The 24,518-nt window shown below is 43.9% G+C and overlaps 1 protein-coding gene across 6 annotated transcripts in view; it reads right to left on the bottom strand.

Annotated features, from left to right (window-relative positions):
- The window catches only part of TENT4A (terminal nucleotidyltransferase 4A), a 110,178-nt gene that overhangs the window by 12,427 nt on the left and 73,233 nt on the right, over positions 1-24,518 (bottom strand). For 4 of the 6 annotated variants that reach the window (XR_004644591.1, XR_004644592.1, XM_034761510.1 and 1 more), the window contains exons 9-11: positions 20,464-20,564; positions 19,711-19,880; positions 5,599-5,757 (exon numbers count right to left, since the gene is read on the bottom strand). Coding sequence is in view for 3 of the 6 variants with exons in the window: in XM_034761510.1 (XP_034617401.1) it covers positions 5,599-5,757; positions 19,711-19,880; positions 20,464-20,564 (430 nt within the window). In the remaining 3 variants the exon portion in view is untranslated. The remainder of the gene's footprint in view (positions 1-5,598; positions 5,758-19,710; positions 19,881-20,463; positions 20,565-24,518) is intronic. The other 2 variants (XR_004644593.1, XM_034761511.1) reach the window with 1 other exon arrangement.

Genomic DNA, 24,518 nt, shown 5'->3' with positions numbered 1-24,518 from the left:
TGATTTAGTATAGTCTTGTGAGAGGGGTCTCTGAAGAGCAACAGGGAAAGGGGAGGCAGGGAAGAAAAGTGGATGGTGTAGCCCAATGCTACACCCTCCATGACCCACTTGTAACATGTTGCCAGGCCTGCTGGAAATAGGAAAGGTGGTTGAAAGGCTGCAGCTTGCAAACTAGAGTTGAGGGAGGAGTTGAGGCCTCGACCAACCCATCAAAAATTTTTATTTCAGTGACTAGGTACTCGCTGAAGGAAGATGAGAAGCTCTTTTCCTCTGGAATTTTTGTCTATTTCTAGCATTTTCAGTAGTTCTGTGAAATCCAGAGAACTGAGTCAGATATGATTTCTGGGCAGCTTGAAACCTGCTAAATCTCCTCTTGTTCATGGAAGTATACGCCCGGAGACCTCAACGTTGCCCTATAGTCCTTTGGCATGTGCAGGGACTTAACTGTAGCCCACAAGAAGAGCTTTTGACCATGAAACATGAGGTCCTCAACAGTATTCCGAACATCTCTCAGGAACCCTGACAGCTAGAGCCACAATGCCCTATGCATGACAACTGCTGTGGAGCTGGAGCTAGTGGCAGCGTCTGCAGCATATAAGAATGGTTGGAGTGAGATTCTGGCTAATAAACTGACCCTCCTTAAATGAGGGCCTGGAAGTGCATTCTGTGCTCCTGTGGAAGATATTCAATAAAGGTTGTAAACTTGTTGTAATTCATGAAGTCCTACTCTGCCATGATCACCTGATAGGTTGCTATCCGAAATTGGACGGTCACAGAAGAGTGCACCTTGTGGCAAAAAAAGGCATAACCTCTTCTGGTCCTTATCATAAGGGGTATACCTGGAATAATGCTGTTTACCCCACTTGTTTACAACATCCACCAACAGGGAATTAAGCTAGGGGTGCAAAAACAAAAATTCTGAGTCCCAGGGGTGAACATAATATTTCTCATCCACCCATTTATAAGTTGTTGGTGGGAGTTTGCCACACAATCTTTGGTGGATCCAGGAGCACTTCATTAATGGGTAGTGCAAAGTGGGTATGTTGCCAACTGCAGAATGTCCAAGAGCCTGTGTTGGAAGTCTTTAACCTCCTCAAGAGATATTTGGAGAGTGTCAGGTCCTGGAATTGCCAAAAATCATCGGCCATTAATTATAGTGGACGCACAATTGCCTAGTCCAGAGATGAGAACAAAGGATCCTACCATCCCTAATGTGTATGAGGATCCTTGTACAAGTATGGGTTCCTGTAATGATGTGTGAGGAACCCCACACTGATAACAAGATGATTTATTGGAGGACACTGAGGAGAATGCAGAAGTCATTCAATGGAGGAGGAGAAGAGAAAATGGCAGAGAATCTTGTGCTACAGGGACGCAATGGTAATCTGGAAACAGGGGTCTCGGCACCAAGAATCATTCAGTACCCATAAGCAGTGGGGATTATGACTCATCTATAGAGTCCTACCAAATTCATGTCAATAAAAAAAACACAACTCACAGACAGTAAAATCTGGTCACCCTCCCCCCATTAAATCTGGTCTTTTGTGAGATTTTACCCTATACCAGGGATTGGCAACCTTTGGCACGCGGCTTGCCAGGATAAGCACCCTGGCGGGCCAGGCTGGTTTGTTTACCTGCTGCGTCCAGAGGTTTGGCTGATCGCACCTCCCACTGGGATGTGCTGGCCGCCGCTTCCCGCCGCCCCCATTGACCTGGAGCAGCGAGCCGCGGCCAGTGGGAACCGCGATCAGCCGAACCCGCGGATGCGGCAGGTAAACAAACCGGCCCGGCCCACCAGGGTGCTTAACCTGACAAGCCGCGTGCCAAAGGTTGCTGATCCCTGCCCTATACTATACAGATTTCACAGGGGAGACCAGCGTTTCTCAAATTGGGGGTCCTGACCCAAAAGGGAGCTGCGGGGGCGGGTTGCAAGGTTATTTTAGGGGGTTGCAATATTGCCACCCTTATTTCTACACTTCCTTAAGAGCTGGGAGGCTGGAGAGTGGCGGCTATCGGCTGGGCGCCCAGCTCTGAAGGAGATGCCCTACCAGCAGCAGGACAGAAGTAAGGGTAGCAATCCCATACCATGCCATCCTTACTTCTGTGCTGTTGCTGGCGGTGACGCTGCCTTCAGAGTTGGGATCCTGGCCAGCAGCCGCTGCTCTCCAGCTGCCCAGCCCTGAAGGCAGCGCCACCGCCAGCAGAAGTGCAGAAGTAAGGGTAGCAGTACTGCAAACCCCCACCCATCAATAATCTTGCAAACCCCCCCCCCCACACACACACACACCACTGTGAAATTTCATATTTAAATAGCTGAAATCATGACATTTACAATTTTTTAAATCTTATGACTGTGAAACTGACCAAAATGGACTGTGAATTTTATAGGGCCTATAGCAGCGCCTGCTCCCGGCCCCTCCACAAACGCAGTCAGAGAACAGCTGAAGTGCAGCACCCATGTCCTTTCATTGTTTGTGTCCGTTCCCACCACCTATTATTTACAGGTATTTACAGAGACCAACACTCTGGAAGACTACTAGCTTCCCAGCCAGCAGGGATCTAGAGCCCACACTCCTCCCTTTCCCGTCTCCCCTGCTTCCTGTCTCTTAGCCAGCTTTATAGGGCAGGCTGGCTACCCAGGCCTGCAGGTGGATCCACTCTGGTAATTAGGGTGTGGCCCTTCTGCCAGCCCAACTAATACCCTCATTCCTCTGGAACAGGGCTAACAGGGGCCTGGCCTGTTTCTCCTAGCCAGCACCCTGTTACAGGGACTTACTCATCTAACACTGAAGTATCTCTGGAGTTGCGGAATTCCTGCAGTACTCAACAGGTTGATACTAACTCAGCAGTTGAAGTGAATGGTATCAATGATCTGGAGCGTGTACGTGCCAGGTACGAAGGTATTTCACACTTCGATTTTGCTGGTGTTGACAGAGAAGTGCAAGCAAAGCCATTGATAAGTCTGATTTAGATGTTGCCTTTCTAGAGGAGTGTATGTCCTAGGCTTTCCTGTCCTTCACAGACATTACTGGGGGTCTGCTGGAGCTTGCTTCTCTGAAATACTCTGGGATCTTGGCTGGTACCGGAAGAAAAGTCCTTCACCTCCATTGTACCAAGTTGCCAGATCGAGGCCTCCAACATCATAGACTTGGAGGGAGATCAGGAGCTTTTTGGAGGTCGTTCCTTGTGGTAGGAGATAGAGCTCCTCTTCTCTGGAGCCTTCTGAAGTCCTCCCCATCTTAGGGGAGACCTTTGCTGAGGTTGAAAGGGCACTAAATCAGCCAACTGCCAGATGTACTGGCAGGTCTCCTAACCTAGCTGGTCAAAGTGAGCACTCTATCATCAGAAGCTTCAATTTGTTCTCCTGATTCTTCCATGCCCTAGATTTGACAGCCAGGCAAAAAAAGTTACACTTTTGGGAGATATGGGCCCTCCCAAGCAATGGATACACAGAATGTCCATTGCTGACCAGGTTAGCCTCCTGAAAAGAGAGGCAGCATTTGAAAATTGGCAAGCCAGGCATGCCCAGCCAGGCCAACTAAGCTCCCTAGGAAAAAGAGGAGAAAAAAGGAAGAAGGAAAAATCCAAAACCTCTCACTACTATCTAACTAATTCTATACAAACACTGAACTAATTACAGAACAACTGCAAAACATGCTAAGGCACGCACAAGGCTGACATGATAGAGCTCCACCTCAGGCCAAGGTGGTAGAGAACAGAGCTATTCACCCACACAGCCCTCTCTACACTCAGTGTGCAACACAAGGTTATAAAGAGCACATGCATGAGCTGAACTGACACTGCTAATGGAAAATCTCTGATCAAGGGCTAGAGAGGTGAATGCATACCTGAAGTGGAGCGTCTACAGGGACACCACTCGAAGAATGTGATCTAATTACTGCCATGTGAGACCAAAAAGCAAAAGTCATTTAATTGAGAATAACTCTTGGGCATTCCAGAATCAAGGCAAAGTCTAGGGACTGACAGCAGAATCTTTCAAGAAACTGACAAAAACAGGCTCAAGAAAAGATGGTAGTTTGGCAGTTGTTCAATCTGGAATGTGTTTGAAAGAAACTGGATCACTACATTTACTTTGGGAAATGTGCAACTATGCACAACTTTCACATTTGAGCTATGAGGGCAATGATCAATTTCACAGAGATATCTACAGCTGTCTAATCTAGAGAATACCTCCTACACACATCACTGCCAAGCAGGTGTACTCATTAGGTCACCCGCCATTTGAAGGAAATAATTTCAGTGTAGTTACTACAGACTCGTTATGCTCTTCCAAATCTCCAAGCTATCACAGTGATGTCAGCTCTGTCACCATGTCATGGCCACTGAAGGGCCATAAACATCACAGCTGTGGCATAACTGGGTGCACAAGTAGACTTGAAAGCATAACACATAGGCCATCTTCCCACCAGAGTCATACCAGACCAAGATATATTACACACCAGGGCCATGAAATACAAACCCGAACTGTCAAGATGAACCCAATTAACGTCCTCAACCCTGATAAAGTTATCGTCCGACCACACACAGCAGACCTCTCATCCCTTCTAGAGAGTCAAGAAACACTATATCTAATGTGGCCTGTAACTGAGACCAGGTTTCAGAGTCTAACAAAAACCAAGTGGGGGGTGGGTGGGGGAAGGAGAGAATACCCTTCTTCCTTGAAAAGGAAAACTACACAGACAAATATACTACCCCTGCAGTTCACCACTCTGCAGCAGTATCAGATTCCTCTCTCAACCACTCAACCAGCTTTCAACACAACCCATAACTATAAAATGTCAACCAGTCCATAACTGCAAGCATTAGAAGGGCAGTCTTCATTTCAGCTTCTTATTAGCTCCTACTCCTTACTAGAGGGCACTGGGCTATAGGGGAGAAATAGTATGTTTTCACATATTGTGATCGTCTTCCTACATTCCAATACCTACATTTTTGGCATAGATTTAATACAAACAAGAAACAGATAAGGGTTCTACCCAGAATGTGTTTTACAAATAACCCCCTGAAGGAAGAATAGTTGACAAGCATACAACTTTGCAGTCATCTTCCAAAACTTAGTACAAAAAACATGAAGTTTAGATAGACTTGTAGTGACCCAAAATTCTCAGGACAAGTCCTGGATAGAACAAGCCACCAAAACTCATAGTTCTTTAGATAAGCCAAATACTAGTTTACAAAAGGTGGTATGGAGGAAAAATTCCATTTTTTAAAAACAGGAAGTTAATAAACCTTGAAAATTTGAGAGCTCATAGGTAATCCCAGATGTTGCATAAAGCAATAAAAAGTTTGACATTTTCCATTTTAGTCTTATTCTTATGAGAGTCAAACAGCATGTTGTAAGATGGGCCACATGTACTGGGATGCATCTTAAAATGATTAGTTTCTTTTCATTTTGCTGTTAGAAATGCACTTTTTTGTTAACAGCTTCAGCAAGCCCAAAGAGTCTTTTTATGAAACGCTCCTACAGGTGTTCAGAGTTCTTTAAAATCAGACTAGTACAGCACAATGCAAATGGCCTATACTTGTGGTTTGAATACTACCTCATTAAAAAAGTTACTCCAATTAGTTGGCTCATACCTGATTACTGGCGGCCATTATCAAGGTTCTCGTAGGTGCAGACTGAGGTTTACCACTTGGCATAGGCAATGCTGGTGGTAAACTGGCCATAAGATGAGTCGGTGCTTGCAGATTGAACTGGTAAACATTAGGAGTTGTGCAAGGTGGCGTATCAGAATCCTTTTGGCAAAGAAAAAGGGGAAAAGAAAAGCAACTTTACAGAAAGTACAGTATACACAGACTATGCATCTGTAAATGCAATGATTCAGTAACTGATAGTGTAAATACTGTAAAATCTGGGTTAAAGCCATTTCAGTGTGAAATTAAATACACGCTGGTGCTACATTTACATTATGTAGCAGTTTTAAGAGTAAACTCTAAAAACCTGCATTGAGAAAAACAATTTAACTGTCAATCATGGTCTCAGATCAATTTCCACTCAGCTCAGACTACAGCCATATGTGAAATTAAATTCTCCACTCTCCCAAGTTAAAAGTCATGGGGACAAAGGTAGGAAAGAAGAAAACAATGAGAGTAGCATTGGTAGATACATAGGGACTGGAATTTTAAAGTTCTGATCCTATACCAACAATTGAGCAGTTTGCTGGTAATTCAAATTTATTTGTACTTATCTGTACAGAAAAGTTACTCACTGGTAATTGTTATAGTCTTCTCCCATCCTACCCAGCAACAGCAAAGTTAGGGCTCCACCTACCAAGAAACAAGGAGACAGACGATCTGCCAGTCATGACTAATATACAAGCACCAAATCATCCACTTCCTTTCTGGTTAAAGTTCTCTAATCTTATCTACTACTTTCCTTTGGAAGACAATGACACTGCACCAGGGGATGAGAGAAGGACTAAGGTTGATAGAAAGGAATACTATGACAATTACCTGTCAGTAATTTGCTTTCCATATGCCCTCTTCTCCCATCATGACCAACATCAATTAAAGACAAGCGGTGAGCCAGAGGCGGTGGTCTTACTACTATGGTGCTTGTAGCACTTAACTGCCAACAAAATAAGCAGAAAAGGACAGTTCCAGCTATTAATATCAGATGAAGATGCGAGGAGACAATCAAGTAGCTGTCTCAAATATTAATGATTGATTCTTCTACTTTGACTCCAAGAAATTGTCATGCACCTTACAGAAGATTTTAGTCATTTGGACACAAGACTATTTTTAATCCACTGATGTCGTGACAAATATCAAAAAGAATGAATAGGTAGCTTTTCTAAAATTGTTAATGCAAGATGGTTTAATTCAGGGCTTACTTGACATCCAGGAAAAAAAAGTCTTCCTCCATTTCAAACGAGAAAACAAATATAAGTGCAACAGATACACCGATATGAAATTTATCACCAGACTAAGTGAACAAGGCAATTGACTCCCTCTTAACATGGGTCACTATCCAGCTGTAAGCTCACATGGATGTTGTAAGAACTGAAAGGTTCCCAGGACTGAAGAATCAGTCTTATAACCAGATGTTCCAGGAGTATAATGCTAACAAATTTTCTTGGAGCGAGGAGAGGATTAGCCAGACACTCTTGGTTGACAGACATGCTTACTAAAGTGAAGACTGGTGTGTGATGATTTGCTAGGAGGCAAAAATTCCATAGCAGTCTGTTTAAAAAGAATTCCCAACTGGAAAGTTATGCAAGCGGGTCAGAGATGTATCTTCTACAAATGATGAGACTTCCATAATCCAGATAGTGAAGAATCCTCTCCTTTGATTTCTGCAGTAGAGGACCTGGATGACAATGCTGTCCATGTAAGAATTAACCATTATGTTTCATTCTGTGTCAGAAGGGGATCAGCAAAGTTTACAGAACTGAGTCAAGTGTATCCCAGGGCAATACAAGGTAGTGCCAATGAGCTAGGTGGATTGGTATATAAAAATAGGCCTTCAAAACCCAACATTGGGTGGTGTAGAAATAAAGATGAGAAGCCTATCAACATCCAGAACAAGAGTACAGTCATCTCTTTATGAGAATGTATTGAACAAAGCACTTATCTAATGGGCTGCCACAGAAAAAGGAGAGGAAAAAAGAGAGAAACTCCCCAAGCACCTCTGAGCAGTGGGAAGAAGTTACTGTTGCAGACTTCGGAAGGCACAGAAAACAGTTATATCTTCTGGTCTGATTGCATCTTGAGGCAAAGTGGCAGAAGGAATTCACTTATTGAAGAAAGATCTTTGTATTCCACAGGGAGATAGTTTAGTGATAAGTCAATGCACAGGTGGCTATCTACCAGACACAGTAATGGATACCTGCCATACAACAAATGCAGGGTCTGAAATTCCCAGGCAGTTTTAAACATGCAACCTATGTGCTGTAGCACTATAAAACCCTAACAGGTAAGACAGCTAGACTATATGGATGGGTAGTTGAAATTTCACACACACCCCTCCCCCCAAATGCTTAGCTTTGGTGTTGGGTTAGAGGCTGTGTGTTGGGAAGTGGAGGAATTTCAATGGACAAGTCCAAGCAAAGACCAGAAGCTACCATAAATCACACTAATTTAGGTAGGGAGGCAGAAGCAGCAGGTGGGAGGATGAACACTGTTGGACCTGCAGCCCTTAAAAGATAGGCAGAGTTTGAACTCTGTGCTGTTGCAGTCAGTGCCAGATCATTCTAAAGAGAGGACCTGAAACAAAATTCCAGGGCAGTCAATCCACCAAGTAGGAGTAGTGGTGGACAGAGATAGCAGCCTGTTCCAGGACTAGAACACTCTTTTGAAGTCAGACAACCGCTGAGGGATAAGAGATCAGGGAGAGAAAAAGAGAGAGAGAGGGGAGAGCCAGTAGCAATGCTGGAATGGCTATTAAAAGGATATGTAGTTCCAGAAAAGCTGGACGAGCATAAGTCCATGGGGCCGGATGTGCTGAATCCGAGGATGCTAAAGGAGTTAGCGGATGTGATTGCAGAGCCATTGGCCGTTATCTTTGAAAACTCATGGTGATCGGGGGAGGTCCCGGATGACTGGAAAAAGGCTAATGTAGTGCCCATCTTTAAAAAAGGGAAGGAGGAGGATCCGGGGAACTACAGGCCAGTCAGCCTCACCTCAGTCCCTGGAAAAATCATGGAGCAGGTCCTCAAGGAATCAATTCTGATGCACTTCGAGGAGAGGAACGTCATCAGGAACAGTCAGCATGGATTCATCAAGGGCAAGTCTGCCTGACTAACCTAATTGCCTTCTATGATGAGATAACTGGCTCTGTGGATGAGGGGAAAGCAGTGGACATGTTATTCCTTGACTTTAGCAAAGCTTTTGATACTGTCTCCCACAGTATTCTTGTCGGCAAGTTAAAGTAGTATGGGCTGGATGAATGGACTATAAAGGTGGATAGAAAGCTGGCTAAATCGTCGGGCTCAATGGGTAGTGATCAATGGCTCCATGTTTAGTTGGCAGCCGGTATCAAGCGGCGTGCCCCAAGGGTCAGTCCTGGGGCCGGTTTTGTTCAATATCTGCATTAATGATCTGCAGGACGGCATGGACTGCACCCTCAGCAAGTTTGCAGATGACACTAAACTGGGAGGAGTGGTAGATACGCTGGAGGGTAGGGATAGGATACAGAGGGACCTAGACAAATTAGAGGATTGGGCCAAAAGAAATCTGATGAGGTTCAACAAGGACAAGTGCAGAGTCCTGCACTTAGGACGGAAGAATCCGATGCACTACTACAGGCTAGGGACTGAATGGCTAGGCAGCAGTTCTGCAGAAAAGGACCTAGGGGTTAAGTGGATGAGAAGCTGGATATGAGTCAACAGCATGCCCTTATTGCCAAGAAAGCTAATGGCATTTTGGGCTGTATAAATAGGGGCATTGCCAGCAGATCGAGGGATGTGATCATTCCCCTCTATTCGGCACTCATGAGGCCTCATCTGGAGTACTGTGTCCAGATTTGGGCCCTACACTTCAAGAAGGATGTGGAAAAGTTGGAATGAGTCCAGCAGAGGGCAACAAAAATGATTAGTGGGCTGGAGCACATGACTTATGAGGAGAGACTGATGGAACTGGGATTGTTTAGTCTGCAGAAAAGAAGAACGAGGGGGGGATTTGATAGCTGCTTTCTACTACCTGAAAGGGGGTTTCAAAGAGGATGGATCTAGACTGTTCTCAGTGGTACCAGATGACAGAACAAGGAGTAATGGTCTCAAGTTGCAGTAGGGGAGATTTAGGTTGGATATTAATAACTTTTTCACTAGGAGGGTGGTGAACCACTGGGCTGGGTTACCTAGGGAGGTGGTGGAATCTCCTTCCTTAGAGGTTTTTAAGGTCAGGCTTGACAAAGCCCTGGCTGGGATGATTTAGTTGGGGATTGGTCCTGCTTTGAGCAGGGGGTTGTACTAGATGACCTCCTGAGGTCTCTTCCAACCCTGATATTCTATGATTCCATGGCCAAAAGGGGAGTTTCCCAAATTTTGGCATCTGCTTGGCTTACAGGAATCCAAAAAGATTGCCCCGCTCTCCTGAGAGAGGCAAAAGAGACTGCAGACAACATATAGGAGAGAGGGAATCTATGGAAACACAAAGCTTCCAAAAATAGAACCATCACAGTGGGTCTTACTGGTGGCCAATACTCAAACCTATAGGCTCCAGAGGGGTCTAACCAGATGAAGAGCTCTCAGGCTATCATAGCCTATGTTACATAGGCAGAGAAACCAGACAATGCAGAAAGATGGGGCCCAAGACTCTGGAACAGTGCTTCATGAATGAGAGAGGACTGATTCTGAGCAGTCAGTTTAGAGCCCTGGGGGGTGGGAAATAAGTAACCTGAGTATTTCCCCTTTGGTATTTGCAGGAAGGCATAGCCTGAGTATTTCAAATTGGAGGAGAGATCAGTTCAGAGGCCATTCAGAATTATCCATGGGATTCTGGTGCTTGCTCACATCACTTTCACCCTCTGTGCTGAAAATAGTTATTCCAAAGCTGCATTGAAATTGTTTTAAAAGACACTGACAACTTAACTAAATACATGGGCTGAGACCTGTAAAGTTCCTGAAGCACTTAAACTGGGTAAGGCAGACTGGAGGAGAGATTGGTCCTAGGAATGAAAATTTGTCATCTCATTTTCTTTTATCCTGACTTCTCCCCCAAACCAATATATTTGGGATGTAATAAAAGAAAGATTAGTATGCAGAGGGAAAAAGTACCCAACCAACAAATTATCAGGCTTTAATCATGACCACTGCTTAAAGCACCTTATTACTCAGGATGCTTCTGCGAGGAATTAAAGTAAAGCCTGTAGCACTTTATTAGGGATTAGGGGATGACCAGATAGTAGCTTAATAGATTTCCTCTGTGGTGTCCAGGCCCTTTCTGCTCAGAAGGCTGCAGTTAAGTTTGTTGAACGAGGTCTTATGTCATTTGGAATGCACTGAACAGGCTTGTGACACACGACTTGACTCCGCTAGCTATGGAATATTATATGGAATATGGATATTTTCAAGCCCAGATATGTTGAACAAAATAAAGATGTTCTAATAAAATATAGCTCTCTCATAAGGTATATTTTCACTGCTTCTCATATCTAGCAAGTAACATAACATTGTGGATGTTCATGTGGAATATTCGTGTTTTTGTTCAAATTAAGTATAGAAGCAAGAGAATCTACCTTTAACAAAGAATTCTGAAGTAAGAAGAACTACCCTGTGCTCATGAAAGATGTTGTAGGGCTCAAGTCTTCTATTATCTAAAAAGACTGTCTTCAACTTAAGATGCTAGAGTTACACAGATTCCCTTCCGGCCTTATTCTGAGATCTGGGTTCAATTCCCAGCTTTGTCAGACTTCCTGTGTAACCTTGGGCAAGCCACTTTGCCTCAGCTCCTCATCTGTAAAATGGGACTATACTAAAGCTCACATAGTTGTGAAGATAAACCCATTAGTGTCAGAAGCACTCAGATATTAGGATGAGGGGCAAGAATCTAGACTGGAAGCAGAGATTTTGGAAATTCTTGCTCAAACAACTGTGACCAGGAACCACATCCTTATGGAAAGGAAATGCAGGGAGTTAGCTGACCAATTTGCAGGGAAGAGTTCTCAAACTTCTAGCACGATAGGCAGATCCAAACCAACACACTACCCTACCAGAGGCTACCATCATGAGACCTACAAGACACTTAAACAGGGCTGCACTTTTGACTTTGTTTAACAAAGGGACATAAAAAGTAGTTGCGACATGTTGCAATCCCAAGATTAGGTGATTCAGTAAGAATCTACGCTAAGAATCTACAAGAGTTGGAGCACCTGGTTTCTGATCAATGAGCTTTCTATCTTTGAGCAGAAGATGAGAAAACCCAAGCAGCAGATAGACATTTGAGTCAGAGCATCTGTTCCTTGGGGGAAAAGAATCTCACTTTTGTGAATGCAAGAAAATCTGAGGTCGCCTAGTTCCCCAGGTATCTGCTAAAACAGTTCCTCTTTCAAGGGCCGCTTCAAGTTTTCAGCTAAATGCAACAGTCTGGCCAAACAATGTCCCCATTCTTATATGGATTGTGTCAACTATCATCAGCCCATGAGAAAAAAATCTCTATTGCTTTAATGTTTAGACTTCAACTTCTTGTGACTCCTTGGTGACTTATGTAAGACATGATCATATTGTGTGATTGAATTTCTTCTCAGTTGATCGTGAGTGCCAACCTGACTACTCTCTAACAGTTTAAGATGCAGGCTAACATGATTTTTTTAAAAAAGCACACTTTTGTGCCTGGCAAGATGTGGCCAGGTAGTCCATAGATTCATCCCCCACCAACACAGTAATTAGAAAAAAGTTTGTCTTGGTTTTGAGAGTGTAGGCTTTTTAGTTTTTTGTACTGGGATCTTACAGTTGTGATCACGTACACTGGCAGACCAAAGCAGCTTTAAAGTCCCTTCTCAGGTGCTTTTTGCATATAGCCTTCTGGGAAGGAATGCCCTCAACAGGAATTACCATGTCTCTGAAAGGGATACCACTACTACCACCACCTTGGGTAGGACAAGAAAATCATTTGACCCTGGTACCCTGCAAGACTTATGGGCTTGAGTGAGCCATCTTCTTTGGTAGGCGTGTCTCACTATCCCGAGTAACTTCTTCAAAAGATAAATGAAGGGAGGATGGCAACTTCAATTTTGGATGACAGATAGTTGCCTTGTGTGTTAGTCTGTTCAGCTATTGCCATCATCTGGCAGGCTTCTCAATGGCAATCATCCACTTTCTCCCCATGGTTTGAAACAGAGAAAAATAGTGTCTCCTGCTTCCTTGTCTCAGTGTTATTATCCAAATTTAAATGGTTTCATTTTTTCAGAGTAGCCACTAGAACTTGGTGAAATTTTTAGCTTTTGGAGATTTTTATTCCCTTGTCTTTCAAAAGGAGACGGTCATCAGCAGAAGACTAACTTTCTATCTAAAATCTGCTTTTGGGTTTTAGCCAATAGCCTAGTAAAGGGGTCCTGAATCCCAGCACTCCTCATCTAATATTTGGAGACAAAGTTAATAAGTGTTTTTCTTAAGCACTTCAGAGGTCCTCCTGTTGAGAATGAGAGAAAGAAAGAAAGGATGCTTGAGTACTTGAAACATTATTTGAATACCCAGTTAAGCCTGGAATGAGTTGCTGGGCCTTATCTTTAAAAGGTAAACAATACAAGTAGTTTTGAACCCAATCCTGAGAAGTCCTCAAATTGTCAAGGATAATTCTGTTTGTTGAGTCTGAAAAGATGAGGCTAAATTACCATTTTATGAAGTCTCAGATGGTGTAGAAGAATACAAAAGCCCAAGCAAGCTATGCAGACCAAACCTGATCCCCTCAATATTGTGTTTTTTTGTGGTCAAGAAGTTACAGCAACACTCCCCGCTGTCACAGTTCCTGAAAGGGACTGCTTGCAGGTGAACTGATCTTTGGCTTGCTTCATTTCCCAAAAGGACTAAAATCTGGCAATTTTGGTCACTTGAAAGGAATTGGAGATTTCATGTGTTGCTGCTCCAAAAAAATCAGTTTTAAGAGCCAACATTGCAATGTATAAAACAGTGCTGAACTGCCAAGCTGCTGGTGCTTCCAGAGAAAAAGAATCTGGTCTGAGAGTGCAAGGAGTATGGTCAAGCCCTTGAGTCCTGTGGACTAGACGGGACTGCCTGTTTTCAGTAAAAGGGTACAGCTCATGTATGCACTTCAAGGAGAAGTCAGGATCCAGAAAAGAAGATATATTGGGGAGAATGGAATTTTCCTATGGATTCCCTGTAGGCCCTTTTTAATGGTTGAATAGGTAGGAAGTCTCTGCATCAAAGGTTTTTTCCTTGTTGCTCTTCTCTATTCTTTCCCCATTGTCCACATTACCCTGTGAAGTGGACTTTTTCCCTCCCTCCCCCTCCCCCCCTTATTTACAGGAGTGATAAGTAGTCAGAGAGGCCAAATGGGAGCTAATTGAGGCATAGGGCTGCACTCCATACTTCCAACCCAGAAAGAAAAAAAAAAAAAACTGGAAAGGAAGCAAGCACACTTGTGTTTATATGTTAATACTTGGTTATTACATAGCTTTTTTCATACCAAGATCTCAGAGTGTTTGATAGAGGAAGCTAAGTATTACAAGGCAGCAATGTGAAGTAAATTGCCCAAAACTGCACAACAGTTCACTGACAAGCAGGAATAGAACTTTGGTGGCCTCACTCCTAGTTCAGTACACTAGCCACTTCACTGGATTCCGCCTTCAGATATGCTTTGAGGCATCATTTCTATGAGATATATGAATGAAGACCATCATGTCTCTTTCCTACTTGGTATGAGGAGCCATAACACTGTCTAATCATCACTTGAGCAAAGTGAGAAGGAGAGATACCCAAGAAAGCTTTTCTATCCACAGCAGCTTATGAGGTACGGATTTTATGAACATGTGCTATTTTTATTATATAGTTTTCATTATAAATGCTTTTTAAAAAAAAAAAAAACCCAGATTTTACAAAGCCTTCATATTTAGGACTGCAACTGGCCATTTTCTCTGCCTGAAAGTGAATTTTTTAAATTATGGGAAGGATCATTGTAAGAAAAAGGTACTTTGAAAAGTAGCAGGGCTAAAACAAGAGTAGGGGACTGAAATTGGTCAGTCATTGACGATTAGTGCCTTTACTTTGTTTGGTGGGGGAAATGTTAACAAGATTAAACTGAAAGTTTACTGAATATGCCAAGTTGGCCACTACTAAGATTTTAAAAATATGTATAATACCCTTTAATTTCACCGCACACTCTTCTGCCTGTTCTGAATGTGGGCTGTTAAGCTCATTTACTCTTTTGTTGACGTTCAACATATGTAAACAACCTTAATATTAGGAAAAGGAAAGATTTGCAGGCATGGAAAACAGTGCCCCTCAATTTTAGGATTTCTACAGTTTGTTGCATTACACAATATTCTGTAACTATTATGCTTTAATTCAAGTAAATTATGTTTTATTGTGAAGACAGAGCCCAGAAAAAGCCAACAGAAAATGCACAGAGATGCCATACTCCAATATCACAGCTGTACAATTGAACTCAATTTGTTAACTTTACAATAGGTAATGCATGTATCACATTCTCCTTTTTCTGTTCAATGTTAACTTCTCATAGACTCGAAGGTCAGAAGGGACCATCATGTTCATCTAGTATCACCCTCCTGCAAATTGCAGGCCACAGAACCTTACCCATTCCTGAAATAGACCCCTAATCTATGGCTGAGTTAATGAAGTTCTCAAATCATGGTTTAAAGACTTCAAGTTACAGATAATTCACCTTTATTTTCTACCTCCTGAATGCAAGCTTAATATTGTTTTAATGTAAAGTATTGAAGTGTACATTTAGTGCAAATGCTTGCCCTCCCTGAACTGGACAGTGTCTTTCTCACGTGTCCTTGATACAGGGTGGAAATGAAACTAGTTTTTGCATTCAGATTACCTGAAAGACACAAAGACTTCTTATAAACTAGTGAAAAGCGACAAAGAGACCTGTGGCACCTTACAGACTAACAGAGAAGTGGGTATTCACCCACGAAAGCTTATGCTCCAATATGTCTGTTAGTCTATAACAGGGGTAGGCAACCTTTCAGAAGCGGTGTGCCGAGGCTTCATTTATTCACTCTAATTTAAGGTTTCGCGTGCCGGTAATACATTTTAACGTTTTTAGAAGGTCTCTTTCTATAAGTCTATATTATTATATAACTAAACTATTGTATGTAAAGTAAACAAGGTTTTCAAAATATTTAAGAAGCGTCATTTAAAATTAAATTAAAATGCTGATCTTACGCCACCAGCCTGCTCAGCTCACTGTCAGCATGGGATTCTGTTCACCTAGGCCGGCAACGGGCTGAGTAGGGCCTGCGGCCGGGACCCCAGACCTGGGGGGTGGTGTTTCAGGGGTCAGGGCAGAGGGCTGGGGGAGGGGGTTCAGGGCAGAAGGCTGGGGTGTGTGTGTGTAGGGGGATACAGGGATCATGGCAGAGGGCTGGAGTGTGTGTGGGTGCAGGGCAGAAGGCTGGGTGTGGGGGGGGTTCAAGGGTCGGGTCTGAGGGCAGGGGGGGTGCAAGGCAGAAGGCTGAGTGTGTGGGGGGGTTCAGGGCAGAGGGCTGGGGGATGCAGAGCAGAAGACTGGGTGTGTGTGGGGGGGTCAGGGCAGAGGGCTGGGGTGTTCGGCTCGTGGGGGTGCTCCCAGCCCCCTGCCCTGAGCGGCTCAAGGCAGGGGGCTGGAAGGGATATGCCCTGTTCCACCCCCTTCCCCCAGGCTCCGTCCCTACCTCTCTCTGCCTCCTCTACGGAGCAGGAAGCACGCTGCCGCTCTTCCCCCTCCCTAGGGCCATCAGCTGATTGGTGCAGGGAAGGAGAGGAGGAGGGGCAGGAAAGCACAATGCTGGGGGAAGAAGCGGGGGTGGGGGGAAGCTTGGCTGCCGCAGAACCAAGCTTCTGCCTCCTGCCCCCGCAGGGGAGAGCGGTGGGCGGGGGGGCTGGGGCCGCGTCAGGGAGCTGCGTGCCTCTCAAAATCGGCTCGCATGCCGTCTTTGGCACACGTGCCGTAGGTTGCCAACCCCTGGTCTATAAGGTGCCACAGGACTCTGTCGCTTTTTACAGACCCAGACTAACCTGGCTACCCCTTGGATATAAACTAGTAAGCTCTTCACTGCAATGGTGTTGCAACAGCTCACGATAATTCTGCTTGTTGATTAACATCCCCAGAGGACAAGTGTGGTTCTCCCAACCCCTCTCCAAACCATGACTACTATTAAGTACCCAAGATGGTTATTAGCTCAACTCCTGTGGCCAGCCACATTCTTGATCTGTAGTGATTGGGATGGGATTGAGGTGAGGCACTTGGATTTCTTCTATGGCCTGAAGTGGTCACTACCTTCTGTTTTGAAGCTAAATCACATCTGTGTCAGGGCAGTAAACCTATTGGACAGTCTGCCCTCAGAGCACTCGAAAAATGCTATGGTTTAATCACCAACAGGGACAGAGTGTTCTTTTGACAATCAATGATTTGGGTGGTCGTATAAAAAAACCTTTTGTTCTCCATCCCTAGGAGCGCTCTTCTCAGGCTCAGTCCTCACAGGTCATCTTGGTTGACAAGTTAATCTGCAACCAAGGAAGCTGAAGGGAAGGTGGGTGGAGCCAGGGTGGCAGAACTGTTTGACTCAGATCACAGACTTGCAGATAAGGCCAGAAGAGATGACTGATCATACAGGTCAGCCTACATAAGAGGCTACAGGACTTCCCCAGAGTTAATTCCTGTCCAAAATAGAGCATGTCTTTTAGAAAAACATCCAATTTTGATTTGAAAATTTCCAGTGATCAATTGTTTAAAAGATCTTTAAAATTCCTATGGTTTTGTGGAAGACAAGGAGAGATATTTTGCCTTTCACCACAGCTTCTGTCAGATCTCAAATAAATATATCTCGGGTGAACAGCTTGGTTCATTGTGGATATCCATGCTCATCAGCAGATTACATTACCTCCTATTTTAAGGAAAATGCCTATTATTTTGCAAAGAAAAAAACTGATTGGGTTCAGACGGTCCATGAGAAGATGAAACAAATTCTTCATCTATTTTAGTTCCTGCCAGGAGTGCTCCACAGGGCTGAGGAAGTTTGGTGCTACCACCTGGATCCACATCCTTCCTGGCTGGTAAACTGCTTAGCCCATTTCTACTGGAGTTTGTCAGTGCATCAAATAATGGAAGGCTGCCAACTTCTTAAGTGCGTCCTATGCTGCTGCGGAATTACCTGCTTACTTGTGAATCATGTTCTTATTTATTTTGTTCTTATTTAAAAATGGGCACTCTTGACTTCAGTCTCACATTTAAAGTAATAGACTGCACTCAGGCAAGGTAAGGGAACAGGGGAATGTGGGAGGAAACTGCGCAGAGGCAAGGTAAGGAGTAGGAGACTAAAGGGAAGAAGTGACTACACAGTCATAAGGCAGAAGAATGAGAGAAAGATAGGTATAGCAGTTCCCCCAACTCAAAATGAAAGGAATATTCCAAGCAGCCAAAGCAGGGAGATACATGTTCTGTATAAATTTAAGGTTGCATTTTGAACCACAAATTGGGGATGAGCTATTAATTGGGGATTGGTTCTGCTTTGAGCAGGGGGTTGGACTAGATGACCTCCTGAGGTCCCGTCCAACCTGGATATTCTATGATTCTATTATTCTATTTACCCTTGAGACTAAAAACAAATGAAAAACCATGTATTAACTTTTTGAAGTTTGATTTTTTGGCATCTGTTTCTGAATGCTTGTGGTTGGCACTACTGCTGAAGGGAGCCATCCATTTGATGACAACCTGACTAACTGTTCCTCTGTGCTTCATCTTTCCTGTGCGATTAAGATTGAAGATTGTGACAAGTCAGCTGTCTTAGATGCCTTACTTTCCTTGATTTGTGTTAATCTGGATAGGATACAGAAACTGCTTTAGTCTCCTAATAACGGATGAAGATCAAGTATCTGCGGATATGTAGCTCAGTTGCCTTTCATACAGCTGATAACAAGGTGATGTACCTCAAGGCAGAAGGATGGTGCTGCCTTTTGTGGCTCTTACCATTTCAGAATGCCTTCTAGAATTTCTGTTTGGCAATGGTGACTAGACGGTATAGTGAAGTCATATGAACCTCTGAGAAGTGGGGTTTGTCTGCTAGGTGTCAATTTCTTTTGCAACTTGGGAGTCTCACCACATTCCAAATTTATTTTAGAAGCTTTTCAGGGCAGTCAGAACAGGTGCTCTTCATTTGCTTCTGGCCAAGCGCTTGAATCATCTCTCCAGATACAGATCTACAATGGTTCATTGTTTTGACACTAGTAAGACTAGATTACTGCAATGTATTTTATTTAGGCACTACATCTTTAATTCATTCAAAATCTGTACCTGGCCCAGAATGCTGCAGTAGGCTTGAGCTAAGTATCTCATTATGAGCATATTACAATGGTGCTTTATAAGCTATACTGTCCACCTGTGGGTTTTGGTGTGGAGTTTATAGGCACGGCTATTGACCTAAAGAATCATAAAAGGATGAGGGGCTACCTAATGACAAACCACCTCTTTTCACGTCATACTGTTGCAGTTAAATTCAGCAGTGGCACAAAATCTCAATATGAGAAGGTGCTGATAGCATGACTTTATTCATGAGGGCTCCTTGGCTTTGGAATTTAAACCCCACCCCTCAGTCCAAAAATAGTAAGTTTATTCACTTTCAAGGCATGATGTGAGGCTCATCTCCTCATGCGGGGCTCTATGAGGAAGATTTTGCTCGATGGGCATCATCAGGATTGATGATGCCCACGCTTTTTTGCTTTACAGGTTACTGATGGATTTTGGGTTTTATATCTGCTGATGTTTTAAAGAAAACTGCAAAGAATGCCTAGAGCTTCAGATAGACTGTTTAATTCTTACAGTTACAAAGGGGGTAAGACAGCTTGTTACTGACTACTAGTTTATGTTTTAGTAAGTTTGATGAAGACACGAACACAAAAGAATATCAACTTATTATGGCAGGCTAGAATGATATATTGAAACTTTACTTTAAAAAGTAAGTAGTGCACTAAGTGCTGCTATTTTAACTAATAGACCATTGTAGCTTTATAGAGGAACTTTCTGGTAATTTAATCTATTAAAGAAGAAGAAGAAGAAAAAAAAACAACTTACAATATCACTGCCAGAGAGCGATGATACAGAAGAGGCAGATGAACCTGAGGACAACTGTTGGGTACTAGTTAATGACAAAGCCAAGTGTTGGTTGAAGGGTGATTCAGAGCCTCCGTTCTGTTGTTCTGCACTGCATGGAGTTATGTGCTCTCTTACTTTCATTCTATTGTCTGTTGATAAAAACCATGATCATCATTTAGAAGCACATGAAACCTCATCACCTTGTAGTTTAGAAAAAAGTATTTCCCAAAGTTGCATTAACTAGCTAACGTTAAAAGTTTTCAATAGCAAGAGTCTCAGGCTACGTCTACACTGCCCTGCAGTTTGGACTATATGGGACTGAATAACTGTGTGCACCAAAGTGCTACGGTAACTCCCATATGAAGACACGGAGGGAATGAACTAAAAGGTTCCTAGCTCGTATTACCATAGTCACCTTTAACAAAGATTACAATAATGAGAACTAGAAACCTTTTAGTTCATGCCTGCAACATCCACACAGGGGAGTTTCAGTGCAACACTGTGGTGCACACGGCTATTCACACCCCCATAATCCAAACGGCAGAGCCACATATGCAAGCCCCCCATCTTGAAATTAAATTCAAGTGCATGATACCTTACTGCAGAATTTTGTGAATAGCCCAGTACAGAGAACATATTTACAACTGGATCAGTCCAAGAAAGTTCTTTTTCTGTATTTCTTGGAAAGTATTTTAGTAATTTGAAGCTTCTGAGATCAACTCCTGTACTTACCAATATCAGGTGACAGACTACTTTTGCCTCCCCATGTCTTTTTAATCCATGCTCTGTAGTCAATCACTTCCTGTGTCACTTTGATGATTCTACCTAATGTGCTAGAAACAAAGTTATATTTGTAGACCAATATAGAAACTTAGTGGGGAAACAAAGAGGTTAGATATTCAAAAACTGTATTCTACATGAACAACTATTCAAATGAACTAGATTGATTTAAGATTTAAAGAGGTGATGAAATAAACAAGGTATTATCTTAGCGTTCATGACTTCGTTTGCTTACTATTCAGTTTAAGCCACTGGCAATGCAGACTTGCTATTAAATGACGACATCTGTTGCACTTCCTACCTTTACTAGTGTTAGTGACACTATAGTTGAAATGGACTGTCAGAAACACAAGTTTCAACCAAACTTTTCTGTAGTAACACCTTTAATAATTAAAATACTTGTACTTGATAACAGCACCTCAGAGGATACAAGTATTCCCTAGGGAAACTACATAATCATGGCTTCCTTATGTCCTTCATGGAGTCTCAATTAGACTACAAATAACTCATGGAGTAGAAGCCTCAGTTAATACAGGTCTTGGTCTCAGACTGACTTTGACACTGAAAGACCTTCAATCTTTTGCCATAGATTTAAAAAATGGGGGAATTAAAGGATATTAAATCCCTACCAATAATGCATAGTATTAACGTTCAGCATACAGCTGCTGGGAGACACCAGGAATAGAGGAAAAACTGGGGCAAGTGGTGTGGGATTGCCTGGCCACTGAACTCCAAGAAGCAAAATTATATTTCTGGCAACTATACTATTTAAATTTATTAGACGCAATCCTAAATCTCAGATTTAGACTGCAGAGGTAACACCTACAAGTTTCTTTGATGACCAAGGGGATATATCAGGACCGGGACCACTTAAAGACTGAGCCCAAAGAGGGCTAGAGACACACCACCAGAAGAGTACTGAGATAGACCCTGGTAGACTGTATACCCCAGAAGAGGTCTGTTCTGGTTCACATGCAAACAGTGTGCATGACTCAGCTGGAGGGCTGAGTCGCTGGGAAAAAAAAAAAAAAAAAAAACCACCTGAAAACCACTAAAAGGGGTCACCAGAACTGAAAGAATGCAGACACACTCAACCAGAGGGGGCGCTCATGAGAGGTGAGTGCCGACCCTGTTACATTTGGTACCAGCAGTGGGATTCTTCAGACCAACCCCTGATTAACAAGGGGCATGATTATGGAGGAGGTGATCCACCTGTTGGTGGCAGGCCAACAGCAGCAGACAGCTGCGGTGCAACAGCAGCGCACCCATACCCTGCTGATAAAGAATCTGATAAAGAATCTGCAGAGGCAACAGGTAGTCAAGTTTGTGACACAACAGCAGTGGTGGGAGATCCACTCCAAGAAGCAGGAGCAGAAAGAGAGACACTTCAGTCACATCACATCTGGCAACTTAGTGGGTTTAGCAGGCGAGAGGCCTGAAGCCCAGCCACGGAGATGTTATGGGTGTGGACATTTAAGAAGGGCTTACCCTGGCAGGAACAGCAAGGTTTAATTGCTTTTATTGTGGAGAGCTGGGCCACATAAAAAGATTTTGCCTTTTAAAGGGCTGGGCTTAATGCAAGGGGAAAGGCAAGGGCCTCAAGGATAAACCAGATGAATAGAGGATGCTGGGTGCAAATCCCTATGAGTTAGGGGTAGGTGCTCCAGAACTGACAAGGGAACCAGGCAAGCAGGACAGTAGAGCTATTGCAAAGGCCCCAAGAAATACGCAGCCCATGGCCAAAGCAAGGGAAAAGGCTGTGTGTTTTGCCTGCAGGATGGCAGGGCATTTAAAGAGATATTGCCCTCTCAGAGAAAGGAGGGCAACAAGGGAAAAGATGGCTATCCCAGGCTGAGGCAAGACTGAGACAGTCAAAAGAGAGACTGGGTGGGTTTCTCGGCCCTCATGCAGGACAGACCAAGATGGCACCCTAGGATCAGGAGGGTTTGGGACCAACTAGGTAAGGAGGCAGAGGAGCTGGGAACCAGAGGAAGGATGGCAAAAGGGGTTCAGATGGAGCTCAAGTACAGGATAGTATAGGGACCCAGACAGATTCCCAGGAACAACAGGATACAGATGGGACCCCCCACCCCAGATTGTCAAGGTCACCGGTTATGGCGGGAACCCAAGTTGGACCTCACAGTGAACAGGTTAGTACAGGGACTCAGACAGGGTCACCCTAAGGAAAGAAGGTAGAGCAGGCTGGTTCTATGAGTTCCCTCCTAAGTGTTGACAAGCTAACCAAATGGCTGGAGTCAACGGAGAGTGAAATGAAGGATCTTAAGTGCCAGAGGGAGCAACTAGCCATGGATCTCCAGTTTGCTAAGGAGGAAAAAAAGCACCTGCTCCACTTGGTAAAAGACCTCAAGACAGCTCGGCATACAGGGATGGACAAGCTGTTGCGTGCAGAGACCCTTAAGTGAAAGGATCCTTAAATACTCTCAGGTAAGAGAGACCTGGGAGAGTAGACCCTGACTAAAGGGAGCAAAAGGACACAGTAAAACACTCTCCAGATAGAGAGGTCAGGGAGAGAGAAGACCCTGCTAAAGCGGGGCAAGAGACTAGTAGAACTACCACCCCAATCCTATCAGGGAGGGGAGGGGTGAGATGAGATGGAGTGGACTAGCCCAAAGGCTCCCTGCTGGAGGCCTCATGGTTTTGCCACACCCATCCCAGCTAAGGAGCAGTGGAGAGGTCCTCCAAGCAGCCTAGAGTGGTTGAAAGGAAGCAACCAATCAGAGGGGCTGATGGAACAGCCAATCAGGGGCAAGGAGAGCCATATAAAAGGAACAGCAGAACAGCATAACAGTTAGTTGCTGTTTGGAGCTGGAGAAGAAAGGACTGAGTGCCTGGCTGGAAGAGCAGCAGGACCACAGACAGCTAAGTCGGGGCAGGGACTGGCGAAGCGAGAGGATCCTTCCTGGCTGCTAGGACTGATACAAAGACAGTTTGCTGGCAGGGATTGGGGAAGCAATGAAGGAGCTCCTGGCAAGCTGCTGAGACTAAGTAGGGCCTGAGCCTGGGGAGGGATGCAGGAAGATAGTATCTCTGGGGAGGAAGCCCTAGGGATATGGCCCCATACCAGGACTGGGACTACTTAAAGACTGAGCTCAGGGAGGGCTAAAGAGACCCCACCAGAGGGGTGCTGAGATAGGCCCTGGTGGACTGTATACCCTGGAAGAGGTCTGTTCTGGTTGTCATGCAGACAGTGTGTGAGAGAGACTCGTCTGGAGGACTGAGTCGCTGGGGAAAAAAAAAAGACGTGAGAACCACCGAAAGGGGTTATCACAACTGAAAGAATGCAGACACACCCAACAAGAAGGGTGCTCAAAAGAGGAGTGCTGACCCCATTACAGTAAGACTTTTATAGTAGGGGTCTGTGGGCCACAGGTTTAATTTCTAAAGGGGTCTGCACTGCCATTTGAAATTTTGTAGAGGTCAGCAAATGAAAAAAAGGTTGAAAAACCACTGTACTAGACAACAGGCTTGTCTTCCCTACTTCACACCTGCCCTCTATCCTCATGCCTTTTTTTATGGTAGCTTTATGGTAACTTTCCCCCTTTAAGTTTAGAGAAAAGGGGGGAAAATACATCTGAATAGCCTATCTTACTAAGAAGGCTCAGTTACCAGCAGCCCACAGTCACTTAGCCCTCTAATTTACAAGTCTGAACGGTATTTTAGAAAAGCAGACTCAAGGCACGATCTACAACAGAACCCAAGACAAATCTTGCCTCTAGCATTAACTCCATGTGTTGCATTGGGCAAGTCGATACCTAAGGCCGTGTCTAACCTTCAGAATTATGTCAACCTAACTTAAATCAGCATACAGGCCCCACAATTATAAAAATGTGTGCGCGTGCACACTTGGCTCCTGGTTTCTGTGATGCACGTCCTCACCAAGAGTGTTTGTATCAAGTGTCTTCTCATTGTGAGATAGAAATATTTATCAGTTTGTGTATGGTGAAATAGACAGTTATCCACATTTACATATAAATAAATCGAATCCT

This window comes from Trachemys scripta, chromosome 2, assembly GCF_013100865.1.
Source record: "Trachemys scripta elegans isolate TJP31775 chromosome 2, CAS_Tse_1.0, whole genome shotgun sequence".
Lineage (NCBI taxonomy): Eukaryota > Metazoa > Chordata > Testudines > Emydidae > Trachemys > Trachemys scripta.
This window is presented reverse-complemented; position numbering and strand designations above follow the sequence as displayed.